Below are 17,898 nucleotides of genomic sequence, written 5' to 3' on the forward strand. Positions count from 1 at the left end.
GCTTACCCTTAAACATTAATTTTTCCCCAATATTGTGTCTTGATCTAAGGCCAGAAAAAGCCAAACATTTAAGGTGCTCTCTCTCAGTTCTAAACCTCTTGTCACATCTTCACTGATAATTTCTGGGATGTGTGTCTACAAGGCTCACTTCTGTTTGGTACGTTTGATTGTGATCTGGTAGAAAAAAGAGGCAACCTGGAGTAAGGGGGAGGGGTAGGGGGAGGGGGAGAGGGAGAGAGACGGAGGAGGTCTTCCATCTGCCAGTTCACTCCCCAATCAGCCACCACAGGTGGAGCTGAGCCGATCCAAAGCCAGAAGCCAGGAGCTTCCTCCGGGTCTCCCACATGGGCCCAGGGGCCCAAGGACTTGGGCCATCCTCCACTGCTTTCCCAGGCACAGCAGAGAGCCAGATTAGAGTAGAGCAGTCGGGTCTCAAACTAGTGCCCATATGGGATGCCAGCACTTCAAATGGCAGCCCCACCTGGTACACCTCAGTACCAGCCCCTATATTGATTTTTTTTAGTTTTGATATAATTTCTTTCTGCCCTGATTTTTATTATTTCTTGCCTCCTGTTAATTTTTTTTTGACAGGCAGAGTGGACATTGAGAGAGAGACAGAGGGAAAGGTCTTCCTTTTTCTGTTGCTTCACCCCCCAATGGCCACTGCGGCTGGCGCACCACGCTGATCCGAAACCAGGAGCCAGGTGCTTCTCCTGGTCTCCCATGTGGGTGCAGGGCCCAAGGACTTGGGCCATCCTCCAATGCCTTTCTGGGCCACAGCAGAGAGCTGGACTGGAAGAGCCTCCTGTTAATTTTAGGTTAGGTTTTTTATTTTATTTTTTCTGAATAGTCTTAGTCATTGAATTGTGTTGTTTGGATATTTCTTTGAAATTTACTATTTTTAATGTCATTTACAATTGCTGTAACTTCCCTTTAGTACTACTTTGCTGTTTCTTAAAGATTTTGATATGTTGGCCGGCGCCGCGGCTCACTAGGCTAATCCTCCGCCTTGCGGCGCCGGCACACCGGGTTCTAGTCCCGGTCGGGGCGCCGGTTCTGTCCCGGCTGCCCCTCTTCCAGGCCAGCTCTCTGCTGTGGCCAGGGAGTGCAGTGGAGGATGGCCCAAGTGCTTGGGCCCTGCACCCCATGGGAGACCAGGATAGGCACCTGGCTCCTGCCATCGGATCAGCGCGGTGCGCCGGCCGCAGTGCGCCAGCCACGGCGGCCATTGGAGGGTGAACCAACGGCAAAAGGAAGACCTTTCTCTCTGTCTCTCTCTCTCTCACTGTCCACTCTGCCTGTCAAAAAAAAAAGATTTTGATATGTTGTGTTTTATTTTAATTTTTATGTGTTTCAGGGAAACATTTTTTCCCTTTTTAGTTTATTGAATGATCCATTGGTCATTCAGGTGTATATTATTCAATTTCCATGTATTGGTAGATTTTTTATTCTTGTTTTCTGATCAGTTTTTTGGAAACTTATGGAGAATTGATTTGTGATCCATAGATGGTCTATTCCAAATAACAGAAAAAATGTTTATTCTGTACCCTCTGATAAAATGTTCCATAAATGTCTGTTAGGGCTATTTGCTCTATATGTAGTATGGTAAATCTCTTATGTCTTTGTTGACTTATGGTGCAAATGATATGTCCACAGATGCCAATGTGGTATCCAAATCCTTCATTATTATTGTATTGGATCTATCTCCTTGTTTATGTCTACCAATATTTGCTTTACACATTTGTGTTGGCCTTTTTTTGTGTGCATATGTATTTTTAATTGTTTTATGCTCTTTCTGAATTGATCCTCTTGTTAGATATATCACCCTTATTTTGTCTTATTACAGGTTTTTTTTTCTTGCTTCAGGATCTGTTTTATCTTATATAAGCATAGCCCTGTTGCATATGGTGGGCTTCCATTTGCATTGTGTTCTTTTCCCAATATTTCTTTTTCAATAATGTTTATTTATGTTAGGAAGTAACTTGCTTACTTTGAAGCAGAAAATGTAGTCCATTTATATATGGTGAGTTTTGGCAGGTAAGAAGTAACTATCCTCATTTTGTTGATTGCTTACTAGTTGTTATATGTATTGTTGGTTTTTCTGCCTAACAGTATTTAACATGTATCTTGGTAGCATTTTATCATAGAAATATTGGATACTCTTTCTCTTTTTTCTATCTGCTCTGTTAGTGGATATTGTTATAGTTTGTGTTTTCCTGATGGTGCCAGTGGCCCTTTTACTTCCAATGTAGGACTCCCTGTAGGTTTTTAGTAGGTCTTGTCTGGTAGTCAGTTTTTACTTGTTTGGGAAATAATTTATCCTTTACCTCTAAAGGATAGCTTTGCTGTATATAGTTTTCTGGCTTACAACTTTTATCTTTCAAGAACTTAAATATATCATCTCTTTGTCTTCTACCTTTTAATGTTTCTAAAGTGTTTAGTTCTTGGTCTAATGGGTTTTCCTTGATATGTAGCTTGACATTTTCCCATCACTCTCTTTAGGATTCTCTTCTTGTACTTAAGTTTGGTCAGTCTGAGAATGTCTTGGAACATATCTTTTTGGGCTGAATCATGTTTGGGTTCTTTGAGTATCCTGTGCCTCCCTGTCCATATCTCTATGAAGACTTTGTAAGCATTCAATCAAGGTATTATTAAATTGGTCCTCAATGCCTTTACCCCTTTCTTTTCTCATAAGTGTTCCTCTAATTAAAATATTTGTTCACTTAATCACACCTCATCTGCCTCGTAGGATTCTGCTTAGGTAGGGCTCCCCATCTGTGGTGATGGTAGGATTTACAGAGCCCTTTGCCTGGTAAGATGGATTTACCCTGGTCAAGGAGGCACTATTGGAGCTGTGGTAGGATTTTTGCTCTCTCTACACTGGTATTCTGTATATTTCTGCTGTTTTGAGCTCCTGCCATTTCTTTCTTTTTAAACTTTTTTTAAAGAAAGCTTTTATTTAATAAATATAAATTTTGTAAGTACAACTTTTGGATTATAGTGGTTCTTTCCCCCATACCCACCCTCCCACCTCCAAACCTTCCCACCTCCTACTCCCTCTCCCATCCCTTTCTTCATTAATATTCATTTTTAATTATCTTTATATATAGATGATAAACTCTATACTAAGTAAAGATTTCAACAGTTTCCACCCACACAGACACACAAAGTATAATATACTGTTTGAAGGCTAGTTTTATCATTGATTCTCATAGTACAACACATTAAGGATAGAGGTCCTACATGGGGAGTAAGTGCACAGTGACTCCTGTTATTGATTTAACAATTAACACTCTTATTTATGACATCAGTGATCACCTGAGTCCCTTGTCATGAGCTGCCAAGGCTATGGAAGCCTCTTGAGTCCACAAACTCTGACATTATTTAGACAGGGCTATAATCAAAGTGGAAGTTCTCTCCTCCTTTCAGACAAAGGTACCTCCTTCTTTGGTGGCCCTTCTTCCTGCTGGGATCTCACTCACAAATAGATCTTTCATGTAGGTCATTTTTTGCCCGAGTGTCTTGGCTTTCCACACCTGAAATGCTCTCATGGGCTTTTCAGCCAGATCTGAATGCCTTAAGGGCTGATTCTGAGGCCAGAGTGCTGTTTAGGGCATTTGTCATTCTATGAGTCTGCTGTGTGCCCCGATTCCCATGTTGGATCGTTCTCTCCTTGTTCATTCTTTCGGTTATTATTAGAAGACACTTGGTCTTATTTATGTGATCCCTTTTGACACTTAATCTTATCTTCATGATTAGTTATGAACTTAAACTGATCACTCTAACTAGTAAGATGGCATTGGTACCTGCCAACTTAATGGGATTAGGAGTCCCATGGCAAATTTTTAGTTTTACCCTTAGAGGTAAGTCCAAGGGAATATGTTCCTGCTTTTTCTTTACTAAAGTCTGTCTCAGTCAGTTTCCTGTAGATACAGTGCTACCTTTATTGTTTTAGTTCTTGTCTGTGGCTGAGGTCAGGGAAGGATTCCTATACAGAGACATTTGGATTTCCTCCACACTTACCTCTTTTTTTTAAAAAAAGATTTATTTATTTATTTGAAAGTCAGAGTTACACAGAGAGAGGAGAGGTGGGGGGGGGATCTTCCATCTTATGGTTCACTCCCCAATTGGCTGCAATGGCCGGAGCTGTGCTGATCCAAAGGCAGGAGCCAGGAGCTTCCTCCAGGTCTCCCATGCGGGTGCAGGGGCCCAAGGATTTGTGCCATCTTCTATTGCTTTCCCAGACCATAGCAGAGAGCTGGATAGGAAGTGGAGCAGCTGGGTCTCGAACCAGCGCCCATGTGGGATGCTGGCGCCTCAGGCCAGGGTGTTAACCAACTGCTCTGGAGTGCTGGCCCCCACACTTACCTCTTTAAATTTAAGCAAACATTTTAGATTTAGCTGTTTAGATTGTTTCTCCTCCATTGGCAGGAAATTGCTAATCTGTAGGCAGTCAGAGAGGGTGCTGGCACTCATGCATGTTGTTTGCTATCAGACATTCTCTGCATTTTCTGTAGTGCAGGAAAGGCTTTTAGGAGCAATCCATCAATCCTATTATTTTTATAATGACTATTTTCTGTGGTAGGCCAAATTTTAAGATGCTTTCCCTTGATCCCCATGCCCCCGGGATATCTGTGTAATCCCTTCCCATGTACTTGATCGGATGGTTGGGAGCATTATCTTGCTTCTGACTAAGTGTATGGCAAATGTGATATGATTTTTTTTGATGTAACACATTTTAAAAGTAGATTCATCTTTGTTTGAAAGGCAAAATTACAGAGAGAGAGAGAGACACACACACACACACACAAACACAGGCATACACACACACACAGATCAAGATCTTCCATCAACCGCTTCACTCCCAAAATGATTATAATAGCTGGGGCTATGCCAATCTGAAGCCAGCAGCCCAAAGCTGCTTCTGGATCTCCCATGTGTGTGCAGGGGCCTAAGCAGTTGGATCATCTCCCACTGCACACCCAGAACATTAGGGAGCTGGATTAGAAGTGGAGCAGCCCGGTCTTGAACTAACACCCATATGGGATGTGAGCATCACAAGTGGTGACTTAACCTGCTACACCACAATGCTGACCCCATCAGATTTTTAATTTACTTTATAATCATCATTATAAATTAATTTATAATCAATGCTTAATAATCCATTAAATAAAGACATCAGTAATAAAAGCAGGAAGATCCTTCAACAGGCATGTACACAATAGGTATTAACAATAATCAAGTCTCAGGGTGTCAATTTCCCTCATATATATTAAGGGTATTTTTTGGGTACTCTCTAAATTCTGCTATCACAAGTCAGAGAAAATATGTGATGTTTGTTCTTTTTATCTGGCTTAATTCATTAAGCATAATGGGCTCCAGTTGCATCCATTTTGTTGCCAAAGACAGGATTTCATTCTTTTAAATGGATGAAGTGAAGTCATTTGTGTGTGTGTGTGTGTATTTATGTATGTGTGTCACATTTTCTTAATCCATTAATCTGTTAATGGATATCTGGGTTGATTACATGTCTTACTATCATGAGTTGAGTTGCTATATACATAAGGGTACAATGAACTCTGATATGTTGACTTCATTTCCCTTGGGTATATTCCTTAGAGTGAGATGGCTAAGGCATATAGTAGACCTATTTTTAGGTTTCTAAGGACTCTCCACACTGTCTTCAACAGTGGTTCTACCTGTTTACATTCCTCAAAAGCATTTGTATTTCTTTTGATTTTTGAATGAGAGCCATTCTAACTGGTATGAGGTAAATATCTCATTACGACTTTTATTTGCATTTCCACAAGCTTAGGCTTGTGATCCTTAGCATTTTTTATATGTCTATTGGCCATTTGTATTTCATCCTTTACAAAAGTCTGTTCATCCATTTCTTAACTGCATTATTTATTGAAAGGTGGGGATACTGAGAGAGAAAGAGAGCAAGCGAGAGAGAAAGAGATATCTTTTAGCAGCTGATTTATTCCCCAATTACCATAAGAGCCAGGGCGTGGCCAGGCCAAAGCCAGAAGCCTAGAGCTCCATCATGTTTCCCATGTGGGTGGCAGGGGCCATTTTCTGCTGCTTTCCCAGGCGCATTAGAGGGAGCTGGGTTGTAAATGGAACAGCAGGGACTCGACTGGTGCCCATACCAGATGCCATCACTGAAGGCAGTGGGTTAACCTGCTCTGTTCAACGCTCCCCCGTCAAGTTTGAGTGTTCAATCAGGAGTTCAAAACTGTTAATCAGCGTATGAACTGAGCCATATGCTACTCTAAGATCCTTGGTGACCCATAATGCAGAGTCACTCCTATGTGTGAAGTGCTGCAGAAGGTTGTGTTCTGGTGTTTCACATACTTGTGGCGCACTAAATGGCTTTTGTGACGCAATGTGCTCTGTGACCTGAGTTTGAAAAACGCTGGACTAGGTTGACACTGAGTGAGTGGAAACATGGTCAGACAGCATTTGAGGACCTTGAAATAGCCGAGAGTTCCTGACTGTGGCAGAGGAAGAACTGACAGTGGTTTAAGTTCCATTCATGTCAGAAGAAGGACAATCCCATGACACAGTTCACAAAATTCTTGGGAATGTGATATTTGTTGAGGATTGCCCTTGGAGTAATGCTTTAGCGACAAAGACTGACCTGACACAGAGGTGTTTTTCAGTATACTTTTCTATGATGACTCCTTCACATGGACCACAATAATCTTCCAATTCACCTGTTCTCATCTTTACACACTAAATGATGTGACAAATAATATGAAAGATAAGATGAAAAGAGACATGGCGGGGAATACTGGTGTTTGGGTTTCACCTATATTAGAGATAGTTTGACAGAGGTTTCATCCAGTGATCCTGGTTTCTGCTTGTGGCATCTGGTAGCCACATATTTGTTTTGGAATTCTATCCAAAATTGTTTCTGCTTACTTGACATAATGCTAAACATTGCTCATGCTCTGCAAAGTTAATGCCACATGTATCTTTATTCACAATCTTTTTAAAATTTTATTTATGTGAGCTTTTTAGTTATTTATTTTTGACTTCAAAATATTTATTTTTGAGAATTTGACATATATTATTGTTCTAGTCATCCAAATATACTCACATATTTTAAGAAGGCATTTCAAGAAAATTGTGAGAAATGTGAATTTTCTTTTAAAATCTGTGTTTATTGTATTTATTTTTAAATTAAAAATTAATTTTTTTAAAGAATACAAATTTCTAACTCCATCATTTGGGGCAAGTCCGATTGAGCATGCCCAAAATTGTACCTCTCCTCCCTCTCTTTTTCCCACTCTTATATTTAACAGGGATCACTTTTCAGTTAAATTTAAACACCTAAGAATAATTGTGTGTTAATTACAGGGTTCAACCACTAGTACTAGAACAAAAAAATACTAAATTGGATAAAGATTTACTTTGTACATCAACAGTCAGGACAAGAGCTGATCAAGTTACTGTTTCTCATAGTGTCCATTTCACTTCCACAGGTTTCCCCTTTGGTGCTCAGTTAGTTGTCAACGATCAGGGAAAACAAATGATATTTGTCTCTTTGGGACTGGCTTAATTCACTCAGCATGATGTTTTCCAGATTGCTCCATCTTGTTGCAAATGACCAGATTTCATTTTTTGACTGCTGTATAGTATTCTATAGAGTACATGTCCCATAGTTTCTTTATCCAGTCTACTGTTGTTGGACATTTGGGTTGGTTCCAGGTCTTAGCTATTGTGAATTGAGCTGCAATAAACATTAATGTGCAGATGGCTTTTTTGTTTGCCAAATTAATTTCCTTTGGGTAAATTCCAAGGAGTGGGATGGCTGGGTTGAATGGTAGGGTTATATTCAGGTTTCTGAGGAATCTCCAGACTGACTTCCATAGTGGCTTTACCAGCTTGCATGCCCACCAACAGTGGGTTAGTGTCCCTTTTTCCCCACATCCTCTCCAGCATCTATTGTTGGTAGATTTCTGAATGTGAGCCATTCTCACTGGGGTGAGGTGAAACCTCATTGTGGTTTTGATTTGCATTTCCCTGATGGCTAGTGATTCAGAACACTTTTTCATGTGCCTGTTGGCCATTTGGATTTCCTCTTTGGAAGGATGTCTGTTGAGGTCTTTGGCACATCTTTTAAGTGGGTTGTTTGTTTTGATGTTGTGGAGTTTCTTGATTTCTTTGTAGATTCTGGTTATCAACCCTTTATCTGTTGTGTAGTTTGCAAATATTTTTTCCCATTCTGTCGGTTGCCTCTTCACTTTCCTGACTGTTTCTTTTGAAGTACAGAAACTTCTCAATTTGATGCAATCCCAATAGTTAATTTTGGTTTTGACTGCCTGTGCTTCTGTGGTCTTTTCCAAGAAGTCTTTGCTGGTACCTATATCTTGCAGGGTTTCTCCAATGCTCTCTAATAATTTGATGGTTTCGGGTCATAGATTTAAGTCTTTAATCCATGTTGAGTGAATTTTTGTGTAAGGTGAAAGGTAGGGATCTTGCTTCATGATTCTGCACGTGGAAATCCAATTTTCCCAGCACCATTTATTAAATAGACTGTCCTTACTCCAGGGATTGGTTTTGGATCCTTGATCAAATATAAGTTGGCTGTAGATGTTTGGGTTGATTTCTGGTGTTTCTATTCTGTTCCATTGGTCTATCCATCTGTTTCTGTACCAGTACCATGCTGTTTTGATATCTACTGCCCTGTAGTATGTCCTGAAATCTGGTATTGTGATGCCTCCGGCTTTGTTTTTGTTGTACAAGATTGCTTTAGCTATTCGAGGTCTCCTGCATCTCCATATGAATTTCAGCTTAATTTTTCCAGATCTGAGAAGAATGCCTTTGGTATTTTGATTGGTATTGCATTGAATCTGTAAATTGCTTTTGGGAGAATGGACATTTTGATGATGTTGATTCTTCCAACCCATGAGCATGGAAGATTTTTCCATTTTTTGGTATCCTCTTCTATTTCTTTCTTTAAGGTTTTGTAATTTTCATCATAGAGATCTTTATTGTCCTTGGTTAAGTTTATTCCAATATGTTTGATTGTTTTTGTAGCTATATTAATGGGATTCAACTTAGAAGTTCTTCCTCAGCCACAACATTGTCTGTGTATACAAAGGCTGTTGATTTTTGTGCATTGATTTTATATCCTGATACTTTTCTAAACTCTTCTGTGAGTTCCAATAGTCTCTTAGTAGAGTTCTTTGGATCCCCTAAATAATAAAGAATCATATCGTCTGCAAAGAGGGATAGTTTGAGTTCTTCCTTCCCGATTTGTATCCCTTTAATTTTTTTTCTTGCCTAATGGCTCTGGCTAAAACTTTCAGAACTATATTGAATAGCAGTGGTGAGAGTGGGTATCCCTGTCTGGTACCAGATCTCAGTGGAAATGTTTCCAACTTTTCCCCATTCAATAGGATGCTGGCTGTGGGTTTTTCATAAATTGCTTTGATTGTATTGAGGAATGTTCCTTTTATACCCAGTTTGCTTAGAGTTTTCATCATGAAAGGGTGTTGTATTTTATCGAATGCTTTCTCTGCATCTATTGAGATAACCATATGGTTTTTATTCTGAGGTTTATTAATGTGGTGTATCACGTTGATTGATTTGTGCACGTTGAACCATCCCTGCATACCAGGGACAAATCCCACTTGGTCTGGGTGTATGATCTTTCTGATGTGTTGTTGGATTTGATTGGCTAGAATTTTGGTGAGGATTTTTGCATCTATATTCATCAGAGAAATTGTTCTGTTATTTTCTTTCTCTGTTGCATTTTTTTTTCAGGTTTAGCAATTAAGGTAATGCTGGCTTCATAGAAAGAATTTGGGAAGATTTCCTTACATTCAGTTCTTTTGAATAACTTGAGAAAAAATGGAATTAGTTCTTTAAATGTCTGGTAGAATTCATCATTGGAGCCATCCCGTCCTGTGCTTTTCTTTGTTGATAGGGTCTTTATTACTGATTCAATTTCCATCTTGGTTATGGGTCTCTTTAAGTTTTCTCTGTCTTCATGGCTCAATTTAGGTAGCTAGTATGTGTCTAGGAATCCATTCATTTCTTCTAGGTTTCCCAGTTTGTTGGCATACAGCTCTTTGTAGTAATTTCTGATGATTTTTTTTATTTCTGTGGTATCTGTTGTTGCATTTCCTTTTTCATCTCTTATTTCATTGGTTTGGGTTTTTTCTCTCCTTTTTTTGTTAGTTGGAACAATGATTTGTCAATTTTGTTTATTTTCCCAAAAAAATAAGCTCTTCATTTTATTGATCTTTTGTTTTGTTTTTTTGGTTTCCATTGTCTTGATTTATTCTCTAATTTTAATTATTTCTTTTCTCCTACTAGTTTTCAGTTCAATTTGCTGTTGTTTTTATAGAAACTTGAGATGTATTTACTGGTCATTTATTTGGTGTTTTTCTAATTTTTTTTAAAAAAGATTTTATTTATTTATTTGAGAGGTAGAGTTACAGACAATGAGAGGGAGAGGTCTTCCTTCCATTGGTTCACTCCCAGATGGCTGCAATGGCTGGAGCTGCGCCGATCTGAAGCCAGGAGCCGGGTGCTTCTTCCCAGTTTCCCATGTGGGTGCAGGGACCCAGGCACTTGGGCCATCTTCTACTGCTTCTTCAGGCCATAGTAGAGAGCTGGTTTGGAAGAGGAGCAGCCAGGACTAGAACCGGTGCCCATATGGGATGCTGGCACCACAGGTGGAGGATTATCTACTGTGCCATGGAGCTGGTCCTTCTAATTTCTTTATGTAGTCACTAATTGCTATAAATTTTCCTCTTAACACTGCTTTTGCTCTATCCCACAGGTTTTGATATTGTCGTCTTCATTTGTTTTGAGATAATTTTTATTTCTCTTTTGATTTCTTCCATGACCCACTCTTCATTCAGGAGCATGTTGTTCAGTCTCTATGTGTTTGTGTATGTTCTAGAGATTTCCAAGTTGTCCATTTCCAGCTTCCTTCCATTGTGGTCAGAGAATGTGCATGGTATGATTTCCATTTTTTTTAATTTGCTGAGACTTGCTTTATGGCCTAAGATATGTTCAATCCTAGAGAAATTTGTGTGAACTGCTGAGAAGAATGTGTATTCTGCAACTGTAGGATGAAAAGTTCTGTAGATATCAATTAGGTCCATTTGATGCATAGTGTCAATTAACTTTGTTGTATCTTGATTTTTTCTGTCTAGTTGTTCTGTCCATTGATGAAAGTGGGATGTTGAAGTCCCCCATTACTATTGTATTGGAGTCTATTTCTCTCTTTAGATACCTTAACATTTCTTTTAAATAGCCAAGTGCCCTGTAATTAGCTGCATATATGTTTATAATAGTTGCATATTCCTGTTGGATTGATCCCTTAATCATTGCATAGTGCCCTTGTCTCTTTTTAACAGTTTTTGTGTTAAAGTCAATTTTATCTGATATTAGGATGGCTTCACCAGCTCTTTTTTGGTTTCTGTTTACATGGAATATCATTCTCCATCCTTTTACTGTCAGTCTGCATGTATCTTTGTTAGCGAGATGTGTTTCTTCTAGGTAGCAAATAGATGGGTTTTGTTTTTTAATTTATTCAGCCAGTCTGTGTCTTTTAACTGGAGAGTTGAGGCCATTTACATTCAAAATGACTATTGATAAGTAACAACTTACCCCTGCCATATTTCCAAATGTGTTCCTATTTTTGCTTTGAATTTCCTTTTAACTTTTACTGGGAGATTTTCTTCCTTCACCTTCTTTCATAGTGATGACCATGTTCCTGTGTTTCTGTGTATAACACATCCTGAAGCATCTTCTATAGTGCTGAATGGGTGGTGACAAATCCTTTCAGTTTCTGTTTGTTAACGGAGGGTCTTTCTTTCACCTTCATTCATAAATGAGAGCTTTGCAGGTTATAGTATTTTGGGTTGATAGTTCTTAAGACTAGGAGTATATCTTGCTATTCTCTCCTAGCCTGTAGGGTTTCTGATGATAAGTCCACTGTGAGTCTAATTGGAGATCCTCTGAAAGTAACCTGGTGTTTCTCTTAAACGCATTTTAGAGTCTTTTTTTTATGTTTTACTGTGGTGAATTTGATTACAATGTATCTTGATGAAGATCTTTTCTGGTCGTGTCTGTTAGGAGTTCTATATGCTTCCTGTACTTGGATGTCTCTTTCTTTATCCAAATTAGGGAAGTTTTCTGTGGTTATTTCACTAAAAAGGCCTTCTAATCCTTTCTCTCTTTCCACGCCTTCAGGAACTCCTAGAACCTGTGTGTTGGGTTGTTTGAGAGTATCCTGTAGATTCTCAACTTTTTTTTATATTTCTAATTTTCTCTTCTTGCTCTTGGTTTGACTCTAATTTCCTGTGATTTATCTTCTAGGTTAGATATTCTTCCTTCTGCTTCTCTGATTCTGTTGTTGTGGCTTTCAACTGCATTTTTTTTGTTCTATTAAATTCTTCATTTCATTTTGATTTCTCTTTAAGACCTCAATTTCGGCCGGCGCCATGGCTCAACAGGCTAATCCTCCGCCTAGCGGCACCGGCACACTGGGTTCTAGTCCCGGTCAGGGCGCCGGATTCTGTCCCGGTTGCCCCTCTTCCAGGCCAGCTCTCTGCTATGGCCCAGGAAGGCAGTGGAGGATGGCCCAAATGCTTGGGCCCTGCACCCCATGGGAGACCAGGAGAAGCACCTGGCTCCTGGCTTCAGATCAGCGCGGTGCGCCGGCCACAGCGTGCCAGCCGAGGGGCGATCATTGGAGGGTGAACCAACGGCAAAGGAAGACCTTTCTCTCTGTCTCTCTCTCTCTCTGTCCACTCTGCCTGTCCAAAAAAAAAAAAAAACCTCAATTTCATGGGAGAATTTTTCTTTCATATCATGTATAGAATTCAGTAGCTTGTGCATTTGCTTCTTATTACTTTTGTGTAATCTTATGATCAATGTTTTTAATTCAGTTTCTGGCATTTCTTCAGTATCATCATCTTTACAATCTAGTATTGAAGTGTTTTGTTCTTTTGGGAGTGTCATGTTGTCTTTCTTACTGTTGTTTCTTGAATTGGTGTGTTCTTCTTTCTGATGTTTGTGGAGATAGTCATTGGTTTCTTAATTTTTTCAGCTGTGGTGAATTTTATCTTTGTACTATGACTCTGTATATATGTGGAGTGTTGCTTTCACTGAATATCTAGAGGCTTGTAGTGGGTGTGGCCAGGGAGCTCTGTTCAGTTCTTCAAGGTTAAGGGCGTGCCTCAGGTGACACACCCAGGTTTAGCTTGGTAAATCTCTTCTTTTTTTTAATCAGAAGGGAGATTTATTCTGCTCAGCTGTGCTCCTCTCCTCATAGGAGACCAGCGCCTTAGCACTAGCCCCAGTGGATGTAATGTTGGTCTACTCTGTGTCAAGGACCATACAAAGGATCTGCGCAGTCTTCAGTGTAAGCTCAAATTCTCCAACAATGTCCACTACCAGGTAACCAGGAAGCCCTGAGCATGTGGATTCTCCCACAGTGACTGCCTGAAGTCCCAGCCACACTCTGAGCCTTCCTGCACAGCCTCAGTTTTATTTTTTTACAGTTCCGGCACACAAGCCTCCCATATTCAAGAGCACTCAGCCCCTGTTAGTTCTCCCTACCAGAGTCAAGAGTTTCTACTCAGCTGTTTTCTGGGTGTAGACACAAACTGGTGCAGCTGTTACATATGTACAAAATGGTGCCGGCGCCGCGGCTCACTAGGCTAATCCTCCGCCTTGCGGCGCCGGCACACTGGGTTCTAGTCCCGGTCGGGGCACCGATCCTGTCCCGGTTGCCCCTCTTCCAGGCCAGCTCTCTGCTGTGGCCAGGGAGTGCAGTGGAGGATGGCCCAAGTCCTTGGACCCTGCACCCCATGGGAGACCAGGAGAAGCACCTGGCTCCTGCCATCGGATCAGCGCGGTGCGCTGGCTGCAGCGCGCCTACCGCGGCGGCCATTGGAGGGTGAACCAACGGCAAAAAGGAAGACCTTTCTCTCTGTCTCTCTCTCACTGTCCACTCTGCCTGTCAAAAAAAAAAAAATGGTGCCCGCTCTATCAGCTTGCTACCGGACACCATTGTAAGGTCTTCTGGGAGAGAGAAACGTGTCTCTCCTTTTTTTCCCTCTAGTTTGGTAGGTACACTATCCCCCACTGGGCTCCATGCCAGGTTCCCTCTAGAGTCTTCCTGTAGCTTATCACCAGTGGCTTGGGCTTCTGCAGTCTGGTCTCACCTACCTCTCCCATGCTGGTGTGGAAGCTCTCAGCTGCTGGAGTCCTGAGCCGTGGACGTTCATGCCCTCAATGTAGGTCCACTGTGTCCCTCTAATTTGGGTAGCATTTCATGTATTATTTTCTCCGTAACTCTTCCCTGAGACTGCACTGTCTCCTCTTTTTTTAAGCTAATCTCTTCTAGACTAGAGCAGTAAACTCCCTCCCTACTCTGCCATCTTGGAACCAGTCCCCTTTTTATTTATTTTTTTTAACTTAACTCTTTTATTTAAGGTATACAAACTTCATGAATTTCATATATACAAATTTGGTAACATAGTATATTTACAATCTTGAGCCCTCCAGTGTATCTATAAATTTGTTTTACCTTTTGATTTCAAATATTAAATGATCAGTGATACATTTTAAAAAATTTAAGGATTTTATTCAGTGAGAGAAATGTGCAGGAAAGTGAGTACTACATTTAGGGGAGAAAGTGATGTAGAAGCTAAGTTGGAGCCATACCAGGCAGAGAATGGGCCAAGAGCCACATAGAGCAGGCATGCAGGCAGGCAGGAAAGCAGAGAGGGGGTGGCTTGAAGGCCACAGGCCACAGGGCAACAAAAGTCAGAGATACTTCTAAGGAAATGTCAGCGAATTGCGAAATTAACATTTATCTGATCCAAAATTTATATTTCAACATAATGAGGTTTTAAAATTCACACAAATTGTAGTCCTCTGGACAGTTTTTTAAAGATTTATTTTATTTATTTGAAAGACAGAACCACAGAGAAAGGTAGAAAGAGAGAGAGAGAGGTCTTCCATCCACTGGTTCACTCCCCAGATGGCCACAAAGGCCAGAGCTGCGCCGATTTGAAGACAGGAGCCAGGAGCCAGAAGCCAGGAGTCAGGAGCTTCCTCTGGGTCTCCCACACGGGTGCAGAGGCCCAAGGATTTGAGCCATCCTCCAGTGCTATCCCAGGCCACAGCAGAGAGCTAGATTGGAAGAGGAGCAGCCGGGACTAGAACCGGCACCCCTATGGGATGCCGGCACCCCTGGCTAGGCCGTTAACCCACTGCGCCACAGTGATGGCCCCCTCTGAACATTTTACTTACTCTATGGTTAAGCTCCTCATTGCATGTTCATTTAGAAAATAGAAATTGAAGTAGGTAGATCACAGTAACCATAAGCCTTGTGAAAACCAGAAAATCATCTGCATTGATTAATTAAATGGGCATGTTAGGATTCAGTGCAGGATGCATGAGGAGAGAAGGCTGCTGCCTCCACGATGTGGTTGGTGGCATGTGGGCTTTGTGCCCAGTCCCCAAACACATGTCCCACTCCCAGTTACGAGACAAGTGTCCTGCCTTCCTTTGACTATGGTGGACTTCTGTGCAGAAAGAAGTCATTATTCTAAAAAACAATTATTTAGTTGGTCTCCCTGCACGAGCCCTCTAAGTGGGATGTAATGCCTGCTAAATAGAACAGAACACAATCTGCGTAAAATGTCCATGTAATTGAAAGATTGAGCTAACAGCAAGAAGAAAAGAACAAAAAAGTGTGCTGTTCACATACGTGCTGAAGGTGCAGAATGCCAGCACGTTTTGGAGTGGAAGAGAAATTTGGGTAACATAAGAAATATTTATTGTAACTTATAAGATTCAGGATACAATATAATGAATCCTATATATCTAAAAACCATATTTGGCAGTTACCCATTACCCACCTATTACCAATCTTCTTTTTCCATTGAAAACTCCCTCTCCATATATATAGCTTAGACCAAATCCATTGCATTTTACTGTTTCAGCTGTGATCCCAATTCAAGAATCATGTTAGTCTCACTGTCTTCTTTCTCTTTCCCACCCTTCCTACCCTCCCCAGCCCTTTCCCAGCTCCTCTTCTTCTCTTCACTTTCAGCCCTGCAGCACTGATGGTCCACCCCTGCCAGGACACAGATCCATAAAGGTCAGCCTGGGACCCAGAGCAGCTCAGAGGGAGGAGCCAGACCAGCAGTTCCTAGTACTCTGCATTGCTTTTTCTGGACTATGGCTCCATGACAACTGCACCAGCATGGCAGTGTGTGTGGCCCTGATGCACACCAGGATCACTCTTCTGCTGCTCTGCCTTGGGGTATCTCTGTCCATTCATGGCCTCTCCCAGGCCAGGCCCTCCCAGCATTTCAGCTCCCCAGAAGTGGTGATCCCCTCGAAGGTGACCAGCAGGGGTAGAGGTGCAAAGGCTCCAGGATGGCTCTCCTACCGCCTGCAGATTGGGGGCCAGAGGCACACTGTCCACCTGAGGGTCAAGAGGCTGTTGGTTTCCACACACCTCCCTGTGTTCACCTACACAGAGCAGCATGGCCTCCAGGAGGATCATCCCTTTGTCCCTAATGATTGTTACTATCATGGTTACGTGGAGGGGGCCCCCGAGTCTCTGGTTGCCCTCAGCACCTGTTCTGGAGGTTTTCGAGGAATGCTACAGATAAATGACCTCATGTATGAAATCAAACCCATCAGGCACTCTGCCACATTTGAGCACCTGGTGTATCAGGTAGGGGGTGATGAGACAGAGTCCCCACACGTGAGATGTGGGTTAACAGAAGAGTCAATAGCACGTCAATTGGCATTTCAAGCATCATATAACTTCACTTTGAAACCACGTTCTCATCTGAATTGGTGGGCCCACTGGCGATTTGTTGAGCTGGCAGTGGTCGTGGACAATGGTAGGTTTGTTTACTGTCAAAGTAATGAGTCAATAGTGCAGGCTGAAGTATTTCAGGTTATCAATATAGTGGATGAATTGTATTACCACATGGGGGTTGATGTAACTTTGACTGGGATTGAAATCTGGAATGTACGAAACCTCATAAATACAAGTGGTGACTTAGATCCAGTTACAGAGAGTTTTGCTCTTTGGAAATTTTTATTTTTGGATAACCGTCTTCACCATGATGTTGCACATCTGTTCATAAAAGAATTGCATGGTGACAAAGTTGGAGTTGCCTTTATAGGAGGAGTATGCCGACGTCCTGTAAACTGTGGAGTTGATGTTTTTGAAGACAGAAGATTCAGCATTTTTGCCCTTACTTTGGCCCATGAGATTGGTCATAATTTGGGTATGTTGCATGATGATCGGTGGTGTGCATGTCCAGATCGGTATTGCATAATGTATCCCTCTAGACAGCAGTCACGGAGATTCAGCAACTGTAGTTATTCCCAATATATGGCAAATACTATGAATACTGGAACGTGTATCCTGTCTCCTGCACAACCACAGCACATCTTAAGGTTGAGATTCTGTGGGAACCGAGTGGTTGAAGACGGAGAGCAGTGTGACTGTGGATCTACACAAGAGTGTGGAAATGATAGTTGTTGTATGATGAACTGTGTTCTAAAGCCTGGGGCAGCTTGTGCATTTGGAGGTTGTTGCAAAGACTGTGAACTCCTGCCACAAGGAACTGTATGTAGGCATCCAGTCAGTGATTGTGATCTTCCAGAGTGGTGCAACGGGACGTCACATGAGTGCCCAGATGACGTATATAAACAGGACGGCATCCTCTGTAGTATAGACTCTTACTGCTATGAAAAGAATTGTAATAACCACGATTCTCAGTGTAAGCAGATTTTTGGCACAGGGGCCCTGAGTGCATCTGAAAGTTGCTACAATGAAATGAACACCCAAGGAACTCGTTTTGGCCACTGTGGTATTGAAGGCAC

The 17,898-nt window shown here is 41.4% G+C and overlaps 1 protein-coding gene across 1 annotated transcript in view; it reads left to right on the plus strand.

Moving 5' to 3' along the window:
* The first annotated feature begins 16,140 nt into the window (after nucleotides 1-16,140).
* The window catches only part of LOC133751436 (disintegrin and metalloproteinase domain-containing protein 20-like), an 11,798-nt gene continuing 10,040 nt past the window's right edge, over nucleotides 16,141-17,898 (plus strand). Inside the window, exon 1 of the mRNA XM_062181484.1 lies at nucleotides 16,141-17,898. This exon is cut by the window's right edge and continues 393 nt beyond it. Coding sequence (XP_062037468.1) covers nucleotides 16,253-17,898 — 1,646 coding nt within the window. The 5' untranslated portion in view covers nucleotides 16,141-16,252.

This window comes from Lepus europaeus, chromosome 22 (assembly GCF_033115175.1).
Source record: "Lepus europaeus isolate LE1 chromosome 22, mLepTim1.pri, whole genome shotgun sequence".
Taxonomy (NCBI): Eukaryota; Metazoa; Chordata; class Mammalia; order Lagomorpha; family Leporidae; genus Lepus; species Lepus europaeus.